This window comes from Aythya ferina, assembly GCF_964211825.1.
Source record: "Aythya ferina genome assembly, chromosome: 4".
Lineage (NCBI taxonomy): Eukaryota > Metazoa > Chordata > Aves > Anseriformes > Anatidae > Aythya > Aythya ferina.
The window spans coordinates 61,264,602-61,283,823 of NC_140300.1; the positions used below are offsets into that span (position 1 = coordinate 61,264,602).

Genomic DNA, 19,222 nt, shown 5'->3' on the forward strand with positions numbered 1-19,222 from the left:
CTAGCAACAGATACTTTAGCTCAAGTTTTTGCAATTATGTTTTTATAGGACTTTTTCCTGAAGAGTCACAATAGTCACAGCATGTAATAAATACCTTTAACTATGTAATAATATCCCCTCATTTCCCATTAACTAATGTTCCCCACGTAGGGTGGTGCTTCCAAGATTAAGTACTGATTCTAAATGTCAGCTATTCCCTGCTGAAGAAAAATGTCACTTATCTGGCTCTGAGACAGAAGCTCCCACTCTTCAGCATTTTTGCTTCCTATTTACTCTTCAATAGTGCCACCCCACAGCCTTGTACATCAAGTAGCTACATTTCTCATGACAAGAACTTGATGTTTCATTGTGACTACCAAGTAGAAAAACAGTGTGATGCAGAAACTCATGCTGCTGCCTTGAAGGTGGGTGAACACGAGCTAACCCTTGGCATGGGAAGGACACCCCAAGAATCTTACTGTAAACAGCGGATCACAGAACACCCTGATATATACAGGCAGAAATTTCAAGCAACTGCACTGGTATCAGTCTGGGCCAAGGCTTTATGGTGATGTAAATCAAGTGTGAAATTTGGCAGGATGACTGGCTCACTGCCTGGCAGCAGGAGAAATCTGCCTCCTTGCAACATGCTTGCAGTGTGAGCATTGCCAGACGCTAATCACTGCTAATTGCCCCCGAACACTAACAGGGCTCATGTTGCAAGCAAAGTTTTAATGGATAAATGCAGTATACGCTGCAGAGCCTGGTCAGTGGTGACATCATTTGAGCATCTTCCTGAGAGAAATTGTGTAAGAGCCAGCATAGTACACCAGTTTTAAATATACATCAGAGTATGCTAAAAATCAGACTCCTGCACCCCCAGAGTGCAGGAGGTTTTGCAGATGGATCACAGTGATCTCTTATACCACGAACAAAGGTTTTACAGCATTTACAGTATGGCACAATACCGCCAAAACACAATGATAATTTGTTTAGTAGCAGTGAGAAGCATGCTTCACTGTAAGAATGTTTCCAAGGGCCAAAGGATTCCCTGTTCTCAAGATATGTAAATTTTCTTCAGGCAAGAGCTAAGAAAAAAGTATCAGTGCAGTCACCTGGATTTCTCTTTGCTGTGCACAAAGCGAACTCTATTCTCCTGCACATCCTTGAAGCTGAAGTGGTCGCCTTTGCTCAGCTGCACTTCTTTCCCATTCACCACCATCACTAGCCGGCCGTTGGAAGGAGTGCTGTCGATATGGAACAACAGCTCTCCTGCGTCACCATCCAGATCACGCACACCCAGTAAGGAGAGGTCTAGGGGTTTTACCCCACCAATCCCTACTGTGAGGGTACTGTTCAGATGAAAGCTTGACGGATGCTTGCTAGCTAAAAAAACAACGAAAACAAACAAACAAAACAAAACAGTAAAAAAAAAAAAAAAAAAAAAAAAAAAGAGAGAAGGTAAAAGTTTTACCAAATGAATGCTTTAAGTGAAAAAAAAAACTCACTTACAAAACCACGTACATGCACGTTTTATGAAAGAACATGTTGGAGAAAAACTAGCTGCCAACTTTCAACAGCCAACGCAAAACTGCACAAAACTAAGCTCCAAATGTGCCACTCAATGAACATTACTTCTGACCTCAAAATCCGCTGGAAGCCTGCCAGCTCAGTTGCTTTCTCAGGAGAGACACTCACCTTCACACTCTCTGGTCCACTTGTTGCCAAAGAATCCCTGACCACAGGCAGGAACGCAGATCTTGTTCTTCAGAAAGGTGGTGCTGTCACAGAGGTGGCACAGGCCGTCACTTTCACAGTCCAAGCAACCAGGAGGACAAGCTGCATTGGAGGGAAAGCACAACTCCATTCAGACACTGCAAAAACAAAGCAGCTACTGGTGTGCAGAGCCGTCCCTCAGGTCAGGATGGAAACACCAGTGCTATTACTGTCTTACCTACTTGACAAAATCAAACAGAGAAGGCAAACAGTTCAGATAAAAGAGCTGTTAAGAAATTCCTTTCTAATTTAACCAGTGTTTTTCATACAGAGAACCTGACACAATCTTACAAGTGGAAGCTTTCAAGTAACTGTTGTACCTCATTGAAAAAAAACACTTTCAAATACAAATTGAAGTCCTACACAGCTTTTTAACCCACAAATACAGCTGAAACATTTTTAACAATATGTTTTTAATACTGATTTTTTATGTACAGTGTGTCTACATTGAATCTTGTTCCTCCTGAATTAGACGTGTAAATGCAGATGGAATCTGTTATTTAATTCTCAAGTTGCATGCACTACCTCAACAGTGAGTTTAACACGTCATCGAAGTGCCTTGCAGAGCACTATCAGTGTACAGAACACAGACTGCAACCCTGATCCCTCTCCACCGCATCACGCTCACTTTGCTTACCTGTGCATTTTCGCTGTGCCTGGTCTGCGTGGTATCCCTTCCCACACCTGTGAACGCACTGAGCATCCAAGAGGAAAAACGGGGCTTCACAAAGGCTGCACTCGTTTGGTTGGTGACACTGAAGGCAGTGTTGATCACACCCTAAAAGTCACACGTAAAGAGTTGAGCTCAACACCACTTCCTATGGCTTCCTGCACGGTGCTGTAACACCCCAAGAACCCCAAGCTCTTGTGTGTGTGTGCTGGAGGGCAGTGAGACCTGCTGCTGTAGTGTATTTTCTGAATGCAAGATGTGCTCAAACTGGAGACAGGCAGGGAATCACTGGTAGAAGTGATTAGAGGTACCACACAAGAAGGACTCACTCTGACATGTGTCTGATTCCTTGTAGAAAGCTGCAGGGCACTGTTCCACACAAGCTCCTTCATGGAGAACGTAGCCCTCCATACACTGCAGGCAGTCGGTCCTCCGGGGGCCTTTACAGGCATTGCAGCTCCAGTCACACTCTGGAAGAAAAAAAGTCCAGGTAGGGCAGCTCTCTCCGAGGTGAACAGCTCACCCTGTACAAGAGCTTAGCACAGTGGGATCTGTGAGCTGTGGGAATGTAAGTCCTAGGAGCAGAGAGCAAAGTAAAAACTTTTAGAGAGATGATTTAAAAAAAACAACAACAAAAAAACATGATTAGTACTGTCTTACTACAACACAAGATGTGTATTTTTTTTCCCTTCTTGGACCTGACATGTTCTAACTATGTCACATTACAGCAGGCTTAGCATCTTGCTCAGCATTCAGACCTGCTAACACTGGCATGGTTTTCTTGCCCATGAAGGATAAAGTCCAACTCCATCCTTTAAGTATCCATGCTCCTCCTCTGCCAACAAGTTTGTTGCTCATAATTATTCACCCTGCTTCATCAGCCTCATCCTTTCAAATGACTCTGACCAAAGGAAAATGCAATTGTTGTCCCTCACAGTACAAATGCCCCAGTGGAAAGCAGAAACACAGCAGATCCAGCTGGGATGAGATCTGCCCTCAGATGCCCTTGCATTATCTCTCTTTGGTCTTAAGCAGAGACCCAGCTGTGCAGCTGTGCTAAAGGACTGCTCGGGCTGCCAGCACTGCTGTTTGTACCCTGGTGGCAGTCAGGGGGCTCGTATCAGTAATTAATGACAGACACACCCAGCTGATGAGACAGACAGACAGACAGGAAGCAGATATGAACAAAGACTCACCGAGGTGAGCCAATGCAGCATGCCCAAGGCAAAGCCAGCACAAGCTTCCTGCCTCACTCCAACCCGCTCAACACTAGGCAATGTCACCCCTCTGAAGAACTGCAGTGCTAAAGGGAGTGGCACCACTTAGTTAGGGCACATTTAGGTGTTGACAGAGCCAGTTAGAAATGGACACTGAGCTGCTGTTTGTGTTATATCTTCACGCGGTGGTGGTGGCACGCAATAAAGCCACGTTATCCTCACTTATTCCCATTATGGAATACTCTCCTTAGAAGTTTTGGAGATCTGTCATGCTATGTGTCTTTTAAATCACTCCAAAGTCTTGTTTCTGCAGTCAGCCAGTGATGCAGTATTTAATAAGACAGAGAGAAGCAGGTAAGCACACAAGGCCCTGTAAGCACTCTAAAAAAGATTTAGAGCAGCAAGCTCACTCGTTATTCAGCTGACCCATGACTAAATGAATTCCAGGACCTGACCTTTGAGAAGTTTGCTGGCTCACTTACTAAATCGTTTACAAGAGAAGGATTTGCAATAATCTTGTTTTTCACTGAAAGGCTGAAGTATGTGACAGATGACTGCTGAAAAAGAGGAAAACTGGAAAAACCTCACTGAGCATCTCCCCTCCCATACACACGTTTTAAAGCAGGCTACCTGTACAGATGGTGCTGCAATATAACGGATTATTGGTCAAGCTACTTGCGATTTTTTTTTCTTTAAGCCAGCAATGTGTTTTTCACCTCTGCAAGTCTTGGTGGAAAAATCCAGATAATACTGCTGAGCACAGCTCTCATACTGGCATTCTCCAAATAACAGGACCTTAGCTGGATCCCGGCAAGACGTACAGCCTGCAGCTGACTCACAGTTCAGGCACTGGCGATCGCAAGCTGTGGAAAGACAAAGGCAAAGAAAATAACTGCAATTACTGATGCACCAGCCAACTGTGCAAGTAAAAATGATACTATCCTGTAGTCTCTCTACTCAAGGTCCTCTTTGAGAGACACCTGTGGAGACCGAAAAACCTGGAGTTTTTTCTTATGTTCCTGCCCACAGCCTTGACAATGCAAAAAGCCCCCTTCTATTTGAAAAAAACTGGTATGTCCCCTCACAGAACCTCGCACTGTTTCGTTCTCTCCTCTGGGAAGGTCAGGGTAAAACAATGCCCTTGAATTCAAATCCCTAAATAAGAGCTTTCCCTGTCACTGTTTTTCTTAGTCTCTTTCAGTAACCTTGTGTCTCACATAATTCCAGACTTAACTCATAAATGCACAAATTTAGAGACCATAATAGGTTCCTAGAGTTAGTAAACCAGGGTGGGACCAAAAACCTCTGTAATTTCACTTATTGCTTCCTACTTTTTATTTGAACAGTTTAAGATTTGGGAGCTCTAGGTTGCAAATGAAGACAACAGGAAAAAATAATTCAGGGATTTACTGAATCCAGTATCAAAGGTCAGAGGTTTAGAGTACTTTAGCTCACCTCTTTGATGTCCAGGGTCTAAACTTCTCAGGAGGTTGTACTAACAGCCAAGTGCACTCAATGCTGATATCACAGCTCCTAGCTAATTTACAGCAGAAGGTTTAACAGCAATGGACTCATGAACACCGACAAATATTTCCTACCCCTGGGCCTATACACAGAAAACCTTCTTGGATTCTGGTTAAGATCAAACTTTGCAAAAATAAGATGCAGAAAACTCATGGAGGTTCACGTGCCTGCTTTATACAAAGAACCGTAACTCCCCCTTAGCAAGTACAATGACAGCTTATGCAAAAGGCACTCTTAGGTTCCCAACCAACTACCCACGAGTGTCCCTAAACACATATGGAGTCAGGATCTTTGCCAAAGCTCAGTTCTGCACTTAAGATAAATCCGAAAAAAGCTCTGAAAACACAGCCCCAACTGTCTGAACTAAAGAAAAAAGCTTAGGTGATCATTTCTTAATGCCAAGAAGAAAAATACCCTCTCATAGGATTTAGGGCAATTACAGTTCAGGTGTCAAATACCAACTTGCTACTTGTGAAAATCCATTTTCATTTGCTTTTCAATCAAGGTGGATTTTTATAGCCACAAAAATTCAAGATACAGAAGCATACGTAAAAATATCCACATTGCTCTCATCGAAACGAGATCCAACATCCTTCAAAATAATTGCTTGTTCCATCTCATCTCAAAAATGTCACAAAAGGTTTCTATTTTGTCAAGGTGCAAATGAATTTCCAACAAAATGTTTATCTAAAGAATCCAGCAGCTATTTTCAGGTGCTCTGGTGCCAGTGCCATTTCACTTAATTTACGAACAATACATGGAATAATAATTATTTGTGAAGTGCTATGAAAAGCCAACTATTAAAAGTACAGCAAAACATTCCACACGAGGTCAAAATCTATTAAAAATCAGGCTTTCCAAGTAAGCAAAAGTACATTAGAATGCAATTCTGCCTGTTGGTTGTATCAGAATTATTTTGTATCTGCATTTCTAAAGCCATGAAGAACTTGCTAAGCTTTGCACTGTTCTTTGGGCAGTATGTCACTGGGCTTAAGAGCATGTCAGAGAGCACATGCATGCATTCAGCATTTCTCTCAACTTCATTCCAAACCTGAGTTCCTCAAAAGTGCAATGCGACTAAAATAAACTTTGAAGAGAGACCAATTTTTCCCTGCCTAACTGCCAACCTCTGATTAAACAGTTTTCTTCACCTCTAAGTGTTAGTTTTGCAGCAGCCTGGGATAGTTGGTATCTACATGGCTTATCAGCAGCACTGCACTTGAAAAGGCACAAGTGACACTTGGAATGAAAAACATCCAGTGCACCAACACACTGTGCCTTGAGTTTCCCGCCACAGGGATTACTTACACTTCTTAAAAAGCCCTTTGTAAGTGAAGAGATTAGAAATGTCTCATTGTAGCTGACTTTGCTTGCAAAAATCTATTTGCATTTGAGCGACTGAACCAAATTGAGGAAAGGCTCAGGCCTCAGGAACTTTCCACTTCTACCAAGGTGTCCAAAGTGAGGGGCCGCCAGCAGTAGGTAAGTTTTCATTAGGAAAGGACAGACCGTGAGAATCCCATCATTCCTTTTTTATTCCTCTTTTTTATTCCTTTCCTTTTTAAAAGAATTATTATGATTACTGAATAGCCTTTTTTTCTGTCAACTGAAGAATGGTACAAACTCTTCCAGCTATTTCTTTGAACTTATGCAAGGCACCTCCATTCCTGCTGATAAGATGGAAATCATAGATTCAGGAGGAGCAGATATTTCAACAAAAGGCAGGTAAAACTGACTACCTTATCAGCTTCCTGCTACATGGCCTCATCAGTAAAGAAATTGGGTCTAGATAGGATGACACTGATACCTACGCTCATTGCAGTGCAAACAGAGTTATTCTATCATAAATCAGGATAATTTAAATCAAGGTGATAGAGGACTTAACAGATCTGAGTGTTCAGGTTCAGAGCAAACAAACCACTTAAGCACTTACTCATTTTGGTTTGTGTATTATAGGGGGTCAATTCAAGTGGGGGTTTTAAACTATTTTTTTTTTTTTTAATGTCTGTGGGCCATGTAATCTGGCATTTTGGAACATCAAGCCAATAGTTATGTGAGGAATAACTCAACTGACGTCAAGGCCAGAGTAAGCACGGAATAATAAATAGAGAGAGGGGCCCTGAGAGATTCACGAGGGACAGCATGAGTAGAATAGAATATTACTGGACTTAACATCAGATCAGTTGCATCAGATCATCAGGAGGTACAAACGTCACGGCTCAACTAAGTCAGCTGGGGATTGCCTACAAAGCTGTGCCTTGTTTCTGCTAAGGCTTCACGTGTGGGGAAATGGGGCGTAAATGCTAAGGCTGTAACACAGCTCCCAAGGCAGGTACTGGCAGATAGGGCAGTGAAGAGGGGGTTGCCTTAGTAAGAATTGATTCAAGTGGTCTAACCTTGCCAAGTTTTCACAAAGCCCATAATCTACCAGCATGCCTGGCCACTTCTCTGTGTACCACCTAGAAAGCTTACCAAGGAAGCCTACACGAGCTCCCCTGGAGCTTTTTACTGTGGGACTCAAGAGCCTCCTGTCCTTGAAGTCAGTAACAAAACTGCGACTGATGTTCAAATTTAAACCATGCTGTAGGCTCTGTTTCTAAGGCAGCGAATCACTTTTGTCAACTCACATCTCATTTTTAGGCACTTGTAATCTTTTCCTGGCAATAGGAACAGTAACTGAAGAAGCAAGAAAAGACATGTCAGTGAACACACTGTGGAAAGGAGTTGAAGAGAGGCACTCACGTTTGCAGGTGTGGCTCTCATCCCTGTAGTATCCTGGGGAACAGGCAGGAACACACATGTTGGTGTGGGACAGAACCAGGCTGGCATTGCAGGAAGAGCAGGAAAAAGGGCCCCCACCTCTGCAGGTTTTACACGAGGGGTGACACCCTGCAGGGACAGCAAGAGCAAACGTTTCTGTTCAGTGAAAGGCAGATCTCTGAGCAAGTTTCAAAACACTGAGGGCCAAACGCCCCTTCTGAGGCCTAAGCCCCTGCTGGTGCTCAGTGCGCAGGAGCAGAACCACAAACATCACAACTAGCTTGCGAAAGTTGGCTTAAATGGTTTTATTTTTGTTCTTAGCCGTACACACCAGCTTTCTCCTCTCAGTTCTTTCTCATTTTATCCATTCCTCCTTTTTTCAGTCTTCCCTTCCCTTTCACAACAACCCCACAATTTCTGGCTAAGTCTTGCCTATCAGAGAACAGCAGGAACAGGGCAAGCACATGTCAGTACACCCTGCTCATGCTTTTTCTCAACTACTTTCAGGTCAGATCCTCCTGAGCCTGATTTATTTTGTCTGTTTAGAATCCTCCCCCAGAAACCAAAAGTACTTTTCCGCCAGCTCCCTGAGGATTTATATCCATCCTTCAGCAGGAGTTGCACAGCCACTGCCAATTCCAAGCAGCGACACCGACAGAGCGAGAACAGTTCATTTCCATGCAATCCTCCTCCGTTTCACTAACAACTTTGTAGGCCTCTATCATATTCTCTCCTCCTAAGTTCTCCAGGTTCCCAAGTTGAAGTGCTGTGGTCTACATGGTTGTTCACGGCACCGAAGTCATCCAATCCCTGCACTCAGCCTTCCTGCCCTTCTATTTTGGGATGGGCAGAACTGCTCGCAGCACGCAGCAGCTACAGACAGCAGCAGAATGAATTCTAGCTCTTCCTTCCCTTCATGCTAGCTCCTATCATTTGATTTACTTTTTCAATATTGCTGAACATTGAGAGGGCATTTGCACAGACTTATTGATCATCGCTTCAAGGTCACAGCAAGGATGCCATCATTTTGTATGTGAGGCTAGAACCAGCCATCCCTCTGTGCATCATTACAACCCACCAAGCTTCCACCTCTTGCTTTACTGCCCAGACACTCAGCCTTACATGATCCTTCTGCTCCACAGCCAGCAAATCCACTGACTGTCTCGGGTATGGAAGTACATTACTACTTTTCTCCTTCCCTGCATTTTCAAAGAGATTTTATGTCACACTTGTTTTCTTGTTTCCTTCTCTTCCCTTCTTGTCCCACTTCTGCTTCTCACAGTCTGACTGAAGAGATTTAAAATACCATAGTGGAGGAGGCCAACAAATCCCACCAATTTCTCAGAAGGGTTACACATGCACAAAATTACATGTATTAGTCTGTTTCATTTCTTCATAGACCTTTACCTAAAGATCGATGCCATCATTAGAGCTATCAGGAAAAATTAATCACGAGTGAGAGCTGGCAAAAAAATCAGATTCACACCATGATGGAGATCTTAAATGCTAGCACAACCTGCAATATGAGCTTCGACACAGTTGGAATAATGCAAAACTTCTTTTAAATAAAACCTTTCTACCAAAGGGAAGAAATGCTATCCCTGGACGTAAATTTCCAGGAAGGCAAAATATGTCTCTCAGGGGTTTTTCCCCATTAAATGATACCGAGTATATTTCATACCTCTCTAAAATTTCATTTGTCAAAAACCAAATAAATAAACACACAGCTCCCAGTGCGCTTGACAGGAGCATCAAAACATTAATCATGAATAGTTAGACTGGATTAGGAAATGCCACTTCCTGCAGAGGGAATACGCTTGGCATCTACATCTTAGTTCTAATGTGCAGAATTTCTTGTTTGAATTTTTTTCTCTTAAAATAAACTGCAATACTCTTTGCTCAGTGTGTGACGCTTTAACATGTCTCTGTTGGCCATGTAGCAAGAAAAGCAGCCTACTTCCTTCTCAGAGTCCAAGAAATGTAAAGCAGCTCAAAGCCTGGAACATGAGAGCACAAACAACAACAAAATCTGGAGGAGATGCAGGAATATGGTGAAGACACAGGAAGCTGGAGAACAAATGTGCTATCAGTGCAGCTTCACCCACGCAGCTGAGATGTTTCATCTGCCATGCCAGGCTAGGAGGCTGAACGAGACTGGCTTTCTGTGTCAGAGGCTGCTAGGCATGTTTGTCTTTCAACCATTACATTTTTTTTCTTTTTGGCAGATTTGCGTGGTCCTTTGCAGCACACATCCACAAAGTATTTTCAAGTGTCAGTATCCCATACCAATGCTGCTACCACGCAAATTGGAGACTTGGTGACAGGCACGTGAAAGGTCTCTGAAGTTACCCCTGATTATGGCTAGGAAGCCCATCTTTTCACAGCAGCTACCTCAGGGCAGCTCTCTCTACCCAGGAAGGCCCTAGTGTCCTGTCACCCTGTTTCTGTGCCACTGCCTTGGAGAGGTGGAATTTCCCTGAGAGAAAAACTCACCTTCACCTCCTCCTCACAAACATACTGCTGCCTGGTACTCGTTATAGTTACTAACCGTATAATAGTGGGCTAGGTCCCACTAGCCTCAGTGTGTGCTCAGGACAGCAGGGCACTGCCTGCCTCATGTAACTCACCCTGAAAACTTGAAGGAAACCCCCAGCTCCACGTGTGGTGTCCTGCCTGCTGGCTGGACCAAGCTCCCCTAGTGCAGAGGAGGCATTTCATGGCACACCTCGCGAGGATCCCTGCTACCTCGCTGCTGCTGGAGGTATCTGGAGGGGCTACTCACTTTTGCAGGCACCGCTTTCGGCGTAGTATCCCCCCGGGCAGTCAGGAAGGCAGTGGTCCCGCAGGAGCAAGTGCCGGGCATTCTGGCACTTCACACAGATGCTGCCGGTGTCCCACAGGTTGGCCACGCACTGACGGCACAAAGGATGGCAGTCTGAAGGAAGCAGGGAATAAGGGAGACCGTCAGCACAGCTGGACAAAGCAGAGCTGCTACGGGGAAACATCAATGAGAACTCAAGGAAGATATTGGGGCCTTCGTTTTCAGAGCCTCTTACTGTTATCTGGTGCACAAAGGCAGGGCTTGGATGCTAAATGCTGCACTCCCAGATGTTTGCAAGAGGGGTGAGCAGAAATTAGCACATTCAAGGAGCTCTCCGCTCCTCCTGCCCTCATCCCCACCTTGTGCTCTTCCTGAGCAGCACAACGTTTCCATTTTCCCACAGCAAACACATTCTCTGCATCTCTCCTCTCCCATCCGAGTACCCTCCATCCCATTAGGTGAGCTTTAGAAAGCTTTGTACAAAGCCAGACTAAAGCCCTTTGCTTCTCCCAAACCTTTCTCTGATTTTAGGTGCTCCTACCAACAGATTCTTCTTTAACAACTCCCCCTGCTCCCACCCTCCAAGAAGGAAAAGCACGACCTGCACAGCTGCACGGCCTTCTCCCACAGTTCATCCCGTTCAGCCTTTCCCACACACACGAGGCATTTCTCCCACAAACGAGGTATTTCTCCCACACCCTGAGGAGGCCACCGCAGGCCTCCAAGCCAAGCCAAGAGCAGCATTTAGAGTTTGCATGAGAACTCCTCAAAACCTTTCCCTTTTCTTCTTTTTCCCTCAGCAGCACACAAACCTGTGTCTCCTGACCTCTGCCTGAACTTGGGCGCTTCAAAAGGTTTTACAAGAGGCCTTCTGTGCGCACAATGGGGCAGTGTAAGGTAACCTAGAGGCCAAATTAATCCTCATCATGGTAATTCAGAAAATTATAAAGGAAATGACAATTGTCTTGAAAGAAATGTAATAACGAGGCTTGAGTCGAGTACCTGGCCTCCTGTCAGCTTTCTGCTGCAGGTTCAGCTTTCTGCCTTTTGTCTCCCGTGACAGCAGCACTACAGATCGTCGGGCAATCCAATTTTACAAGCTGAAGACAGGCTCACATGGGAATCCTGGAGATTGCTGTATGCATACCTGCAAGTGTCTAATTGCAACTGGAAGCTAAGCCTAGCCCAATTTCTTCCCATACGTTGCGCACACACATGACTGTCACCAAGCACTGGTGGGAAAGCAGCGGTGCAGCACGGAATTGAACACAATCCTGAGTGCAAGCATGATTCAAGCCCCTTAAAGCAGCTGCCTCTTTCCTCCTGACCTTGCACAGGGTGTACAGCCCCTCTGTCCTCTGCCCCGCGCTCCCGATTTGTAGATGGGAAGGGAGAGCCAGAGGGGAGGTCAAGGTGGCTGGGAAGAAAGAGTATGTTTAAGACAGTGACCCTTAAACTCTCAATCCACCCCCGGCAGGGCAGTGGTAAGAATCACACCCCTCTAGCTTCATCTCTTGCTGGAAGCGCTGCTCTCTGTTAGAGAGCTTTGGCTGGGTGCAATACGTACCTCAACTCTGCAACAGTTTGTCAGGGATAGAGAACAAGAGACACCCCTGCACGGTCAAACAGGTTCCAGACACAGGGAATAAAAATGAGACAGGAAAATCTTAGGGTGCCCAAAGAACCCGCATCCACTGTAAATAGGTAGACTCTCCCAAACTTGTGTTTACAAAGCTGTGTGTCTACAAAACTAGGTGCTGCTGAAGCACAGTTTTCTCTTTATGGCCTCTGCTTGCTCCTGCCTGTTGAAAGAGATCTTTTTCTCAGCTACTGTTTTATGAGAAACCATCCTCATTACTCTCCTGTTCCTCTGTAAGCCTGGAGATGAAAGAGCACAAAACACCGAAGAAAAAAACACCGCCAACAAAAAAAACCCTGACGCTCGTGGTGAATTGGGGGACGCTGGAGAACCAGTGACAGAGCAAAGGAAGGAGTGAAGTCCTTTGCTTTGGAAAAGATTATTTAAATTTTTCACAGCAGGCTCCCTTAGAAATGAAGATGAAAAGAAGCAGAGCATTTTCTTTATGCTTCTCAATAACACCTTGCATGAGACCGTATGTGTTTCTGCTGATTCTGCTTTCTCCTTGCTCACCCTCAGTCCCGCTCAGTTACAGGCAGGTTGTCCGAGTGCTTTGGGCTCCCAGAGGCTTCAGCTATCAGTGATCTTCCTATCGAGCAACATTCAATGTGAAGTGCAACACAGTTACTTACACAGGCTTCAATTTCCAGAGATGCTCTATTTCCACATCCTCTTTAGCTTTCTCTCAGCATGCAAACAAACCAAACAAACTAAACGCTGTCCTCCTCCTAGATGGAAAAGTGTCTGTTATGTAATGCTCCCTTGCCTGTAAACACACAGCCAAAGCATTCAAGGAGAAAAAAATGATCTCTGAAGTGTTTCTGAAGGCTCGTAAAGGAAAGCAGAGACATTTCTACCTCTCAGTTCCCTAATTTGCTAAGCAATCAACCACTTGTATTGTTTAAATATGCCTCCCCTCTTAAGGGCTCTTCAGAAAAAAAAAATAAATCTCTGATGCAAGTTTAGTATTATACTCAAAGGGAAGGTATAAGGTTCAGCACTGCCATAAATCAGCACCTCAAACACCAGGTCACTTACAGGAGGGTCAGCATGCAAACGTTTTCTGGCATCTCAGAGTAAATCCAGGAAGCCAATCGGTACGGTTGGTCCAGAAGGACACTCAGCAGTGACCAGGGGGGTTGGCTTGGTTGGTGGAAGGGTTTGCCTCTCCCATCGAAGACCAGAAGAGGGCTTTGTCACAGGGTGGTGGGAACTCCTTGCCACAAGCAAGTACTCCTGAAGTGCCACCAGGTCTGCAGGGAGCAGCCTGCATCTTCTGAGAGGGGTGGGAGCTTCTTTAGGCAGCATCACGTGGGGAAATCCAGCTGAAATGTGCCTGGCACAAACAGACCCAGACCCGAGCAGGGAAACGATCTTCCATTTCCCTCGACTGCCAGCTCAGCTGCAAATTTCTATAGGAGGTTGCATGCCAGTGACTAAATGGAGCTAAGCTCCTCATTTCCCTCTTGCTTTGCTCAGAGAACCTGCAGCTCTTTGTGATGACATCAATGCCTCTCTCAGCGTACAGCTCATTAATTTTACAAGTAGCTGAGAGTATTTCTTGTTGTCAGTGTGTCCTTTCTGGAATTTTAAGAGCAAGGCAGGAAGGCTTGTTATAGGCACCCCCCCTGAGCGAGCTCTCTGGCTGATCCTTGTACATTTTCACAACTGTGCCCAACCTAAGCAATAAGGGCCTGAGGAGCTGAGCAAAGCAATTGGGAGCTTCATGGCAAGGAAGGTGCATTCAGAAGTTAAGCTAGGAGCTCGGAGGATGCTGTATCAGTGGGTGTTTTGACTTGCATTTCACACCAGCTGCCCTCTGCGCTAATTCTTGCAGGGAGCCCTTTCATCTGGTTCCATGTGAGCTGCGCAGGAGTCTGACAGCTCGCAGCCCTGGCTGTGAGCTCCTCGCTTTGGCCTCGGCACGGTCCCGCTGCCTTCTAACTGCCCTCGCACCGAGTCAGGAAAAGATCGATGAGGAAGCCTGAAGAGTGATGAGGAAGCCCCAAGACAGGCACGTAACTTATTCAAATCGGAAAAGTAACTGCGGGGTTTTATGAGCGGGCCAACAGCTTTAGCAATGGTGTTATTTTTTTAGATTGGTGACTGCAACATTCCCAGAAGCTCAATCTGTCTTGGATAAGCAGCTGAGAGAGGGAGAGAAATCAAAGAGCATGTTCAAAGCAGGAAAACACAAAACACAAAAGCCCTGAGACTCAGTAGGGGACTGCAAAAGACACAAACATATTTCTATACAACCACTTCAGCTATGAAATAAAATTTATGAATTGAGCATTCTTAAAGAAAATTAACACAAATTCAGTGTGCTCCAAGCAGAGCTTGGAAACTCACTGATCCTTTGAAACTTGAGGCCATTTTGTCTTTCCTCTGCTTACATTTGTAATGTTTATTTGGTAAACTGCTGAAAACAAGGTTCTGCTCCTATTAACGAGGCAAATATTCCAGTCCTCGCTTAGATAACACGTACAATAATGACAGTAATTCACAGGCAATGGTTTCAAGTGACAGTTAGTTTTCTTCGTCCTCTATGAAAGATTTTCCCCTGCACGTCCATAAAGTATGACAAGTGGCTGTAATGCACAGCAGTCCCTGTACGTCGTGCCACAGTTCTGCCTGGAGGGTCAGGAATTAGACAGAAATGGGAAGATAATAGTAAAAAAAAATACTGCTTTGGGAAGCAAAGAGAACAGCTTTGTTAGAGTCTGATGCAAATTATATATTATGCAAGTGTCATGGGTTTTAATGTTTTCTTTTATGGGACAGCTGCTCTTTAGCTGGTAATTAATAACTTGCAAGGGCAAATTTAGCATTTCAATCAGTGCTGAATAAGGAGAACAAGTGAAATTTAACAACCTGGATGTGCAGCTCTTTATTTGTAGCAGAACTGGCAACGTATATCTTTTGCTTAAACATCAGACACAAATTTGGCACAAAGAGCAACACACCTAGGACTGCAGATCCAAGACCAAAGCACAGCTTTGTTGTTTTTTTTTAAGGCAACAAATAACTGTGCTCCTCTACAAGCATTTTTAAAACTTCAGTTAGCTAAAGAAGCACCACTGCATCTACCTGCAAGACTGCATGGACATTAAGGGTCCACGTGTTGCAAAGACCAATGAGAACATGCAGTGGCCTCGTCAAGGCAGGAGTGACATTGGGGAGTCACAGAGCAAGACTCAAATCAGAGCTAGGAGGGAGAATGGTATCTCCTTACACTCTTACTATGTTGTACCTGCAAAGCCTTCAATCCTGTTTTGGGGGCACAGACCCAACCACTGCTGACACTCCGTGATGCCAGGCACTACGAACCAAGTCTTGAAAACACCTTTCTCCTTTAAGAAGACAGCTCTCCAAGCAGGGGACCACTTTGATGGCCTACAGAGCTCCAAAGCAAAGCTTGCTAGTTTGTAGGGAACAAACACATCACCGACTGCAATTGCTCTGGAGCCCAGGAAGCCAAGCGAGGTTCTCTGCAGATGATTCATCACTGTCAGTGTAATGAGGCTGGAGGTCAAACGATGCCCTGCACATTGCCTGAGCGACCCCACTGTTTCCAATTTCTTCTCCTCATTGTTGCCAGGCACCGTGATGTCTACCTAATGGTCTGGGAGCATGCTTATTGCTCCATGACACCAAACTTTCAGGAAGCAGTAGTCTAAAAGGGATAATTAAAGCACACAGCATGCATCAAGCAGCAGAAACCCTCCTCAGAAAGAATCCTGGTGTATGATAAATGGCACTATTTTCCAAATAAAACTGACATCTGGAAGACTACATTTCCAGTGGCTTTTTCCACAGGAAGCATAATGCAAATTAATGGGAAAATAAGGTGGAATATGCAAGGTGCACACAACTATGATGTTACATGACATCAATGAGTATTGTTGCAGGGCCTGAAATTTTACAGGGCAGAAACAGCTTTTTACACTGAAATGCTGAATTATTTCAATACTGTAACTACTCGACTGTCTGAAACACCGTGACTCCCCAACCTAACTTCCGATATACCTAGAAGCTTTTGGGATCTTTTCCTAATCCTCAGATATTTTGTTCCCCCCTCCCTGTTCCCCCCTGCAGACTAACCAGTAACTGTTGTTTACAAGGCAGGTGAAGAAACAGTTTATAAAAGTAATCTGCTGAGAGGAAAGAAACAAGCCTGCCATTAAAAGCAAAACAAAAAACAAACACATATATCGTAAGCAAAAAGAAGTCCCTGGGAAAGGGAGCCATCCAGATTAAATTGAGAATGATAGCCTCTCAGTGGATGTATTTATTACATTTATTGCATTTTTCTCTTTTCTTAGGATTCTTTATATCATATGGAACTGTTCAACCTAGCTTAAGCCCCACACACTGTACCATTTTTTGATAACAAAAAAAAAAGACTTGATAAAGTTTAGAAATTGTTGGAGCTCTTCCCAGGATATGTTTATACATGTCTGCATGATGGATTAAAAATGATTTTTCTTTTTAAACAGGTAAATGCAATCAGTGGCTTCTGATGATAGGCTTAAGTGCAGGCACTTGAGCACCCAAGTATAACCCCTGTGTATAAATCCTAATATCTCTCAGAAATGCACACAGCAATCCTAGCTGTGCCAATTTTAATTTAGGGCCCCACAAATTGCTTCTCTGAATGACAAATGTTTACTTATCTCACTTTGCTGAAGCTCTTTGCAGGACCCGAGGAGCTTTCCTGGCTGATCTCAAGTGATCTCAAGTCTCAGCACCAAACTAAGCAGCAACAAGCCTGGCCAAAGTGTGCCTTATCTCCCCCTCCCTTCTACCAACCTTACACAATTTGCAATTCACTTCAGGCAGCTCTGTGGAAGCTCTGTACGACCCCCTTCTGCCATTGCCTCTTACTTACCCACACAATATCCCACCATGTTGAGATACTGCTCTTCCTTGCAGCTAGTCCTGCACCTTCCCCCAGCCAGGGCTGCGTGGGGATGGCAGGTCAAGCACTCCGACTCAGAAGGGCCGCGGCATGTCTTGCATGATGGGTGACAGGCTGGGTAAGAAAATCAACACTCATTATGCTCTCATTGCAGTCCAGCTTACACCCCTCCCTCCCCTGAAAAACAGCCCCTATCATCATCATTTACTCCTACAAAACGTGGACATAAATTGATGCTAATAGCACCAGCGACGGGTGAGCTGTGGTTTGGAAGGCTCTTCCATCCTCACTTTGAATAAACAAGATGAAAAAAAGAGTTGAAGATTAAAGCAGTTGCATTTGTTCTCTGCATTCATCAAGGTAGAGATCTACACAAAATATAAACAGATTGAACCTTTTATTCTTCCCTCCAGCACATGCGGGTGCATATAAGAAGAGAGGGGGATTGTATAAAACCACAGTGGCATGAGCTTGATATTCATGAGTGAGGAATCAAGGAAATTATTTCTGCACAAACACCTTCCAAACTGAAACGAATAAAACCTGAGTGCTGTGCCAGCGCATTAGCTATTCTGTCTCCCAAAAGCTCAACAAAAGGATTGCAGAAGAAGCGATTAAGATTGCTCAAAACAATTTCACTCAGGCTGCTTTTGTTTCCTTCTACCTTTACAGCCAGATGCCGTATTTCCATGAGTTCCAGGCTAGAACTGAGGGAGACAGAAATACTACAGCTAATGATCTGTAAAAACCTCTTAAAAACTACTTTAAAAACTCTTCCATGAATAAAAGCACACAACTTCAAAGTCTCCCACCTCAGGACTCCCCCAGGCAACATACAATTGCTCGCTCCCCACGTGGAAGCTGGGCTTTTCACAGCTGCCACAGCATAAGGCTCCAGTGTTTAAGATCCAATGCGTCGAGTCCCGCTTCCTTCCCAGCTTCTCGGAAATCACGCCCGTGAAATCAGTGTTCAAAAGGAAAAATCAATTTTCTAGATGCACCTATATTAACTGAGCCTCGCCGTTCAAAAACTGCAGGAGATCTAAGCTGGCAGCATACAGAAAGATGCCACTTCCCTGACACTGAAATTCTGTTTTTTAAGACATTTACATAAGCCTGGGGTATGGAACTGCGTAATGCAGCATTCAGCAGTTACCTCGGCTCGAAGGTGGCAGAGCACAACCTCAGAATTGATGAATCTTTACAATAGCCTGCCAACTAAAAGTATTTATAGAGTTGTTCCTTGGACGAATACATTGCATAAGCAGAGTGACAGACTGGGGAAGGGGTTCCTCTCTCTAAACCTGAGCCCTCACAGGGAAGTGACTAATACAGCTTCAGCAAATTTATCCTGCTGCCAGAACAGATGCAGGGACGCCTGTCCCAGTGAATCTATTATAAACCACCAGACACCTTTCAGATGACCTTGAAGGGACTAACCAGCTTTCAAACGCCAGTATTTCCTCACCCATTGTACTCAGCCATTAATAATGAAAGACACACCCCAAAGGCTGGAATTTTCTGCTAGTGGCATACAGGAGTTAATTGATACAGTCACTTGGGAGGTCAGTAGTCACAGTCATCTGCTTAGATGGGATCAAACAACGTGACCACGAAAGCCACTTGCTGACCAGTGGGCAAAGCTGAGACACAAACAATGCTGTCCCCTCCACCAGTGAGGCACATCTGTAGAGGTAATGGCTTTTCTCCTGTATCTGCAGAATTCCTTCTTTCTAAGCCCAGCCCTATAGCCAGCAGTGGATTAAAAATAAAGCTGAAGCAAATTCAATATGCTTATCTAGTCTAATAAAAGCAGACCATGTTTCAGTGCTGTCCAATAAGACCTCTTTTGCCACAGTGCACTGGCTAAGAACATCATCCAAGCCTAGTGAAATGAAAAGCAAAATATTTTCAG

At 44.5% G+C, this 19,222-nt stretch overlaps 1 protein-coding gene across 1 annotated transcript in view; it reads right to left on the minus strand.

The window, feature by feature from the left end:
• Window positions 1–19,222, minus strand: part of FRAS1 (Fraser extracellular matrix complex subunit 1) — a 146,517-nt gene that overhangs the window by 50,865 nt on the left and 76,430 nt on the right. Inside the window, exons 19-26 of the mRNA XM_084519273.1 lie at window positions 17,278–17,421; window positions 10,709–10,861; window positions 7,909–8,055; window positions 4,359–4,505; window positions 2,755–2,895; window positions 2,393–2,533; window positions 1,678–1,818; window positions 1,095–1,365 (exon numbers count right to left, since the gene is read on the minus strand). Coding sequence (XP_084375399.1) covers window positions 1,095–1,365; window positions 1,678–1,818; window positions 2,393–2,533; window positions 2,755–2,895; window positions 4,359–4,505; window positions 7,909–8,055; window positions 10,709–10,861; window positions 17,278–17,421 — 1,285 coding nt within the window. The remainder of the gene's footprint in view (window positions 1–1,094; window positions 1,366–1,677; window positions 1,819–2,392; window positions 2,534–2,754; window positions 2,896–4,358; window positions 4,506–7,908; window positions 8,056–10,708; window positions 10,862–17,277; window positions 17,422–19,222) is intronic.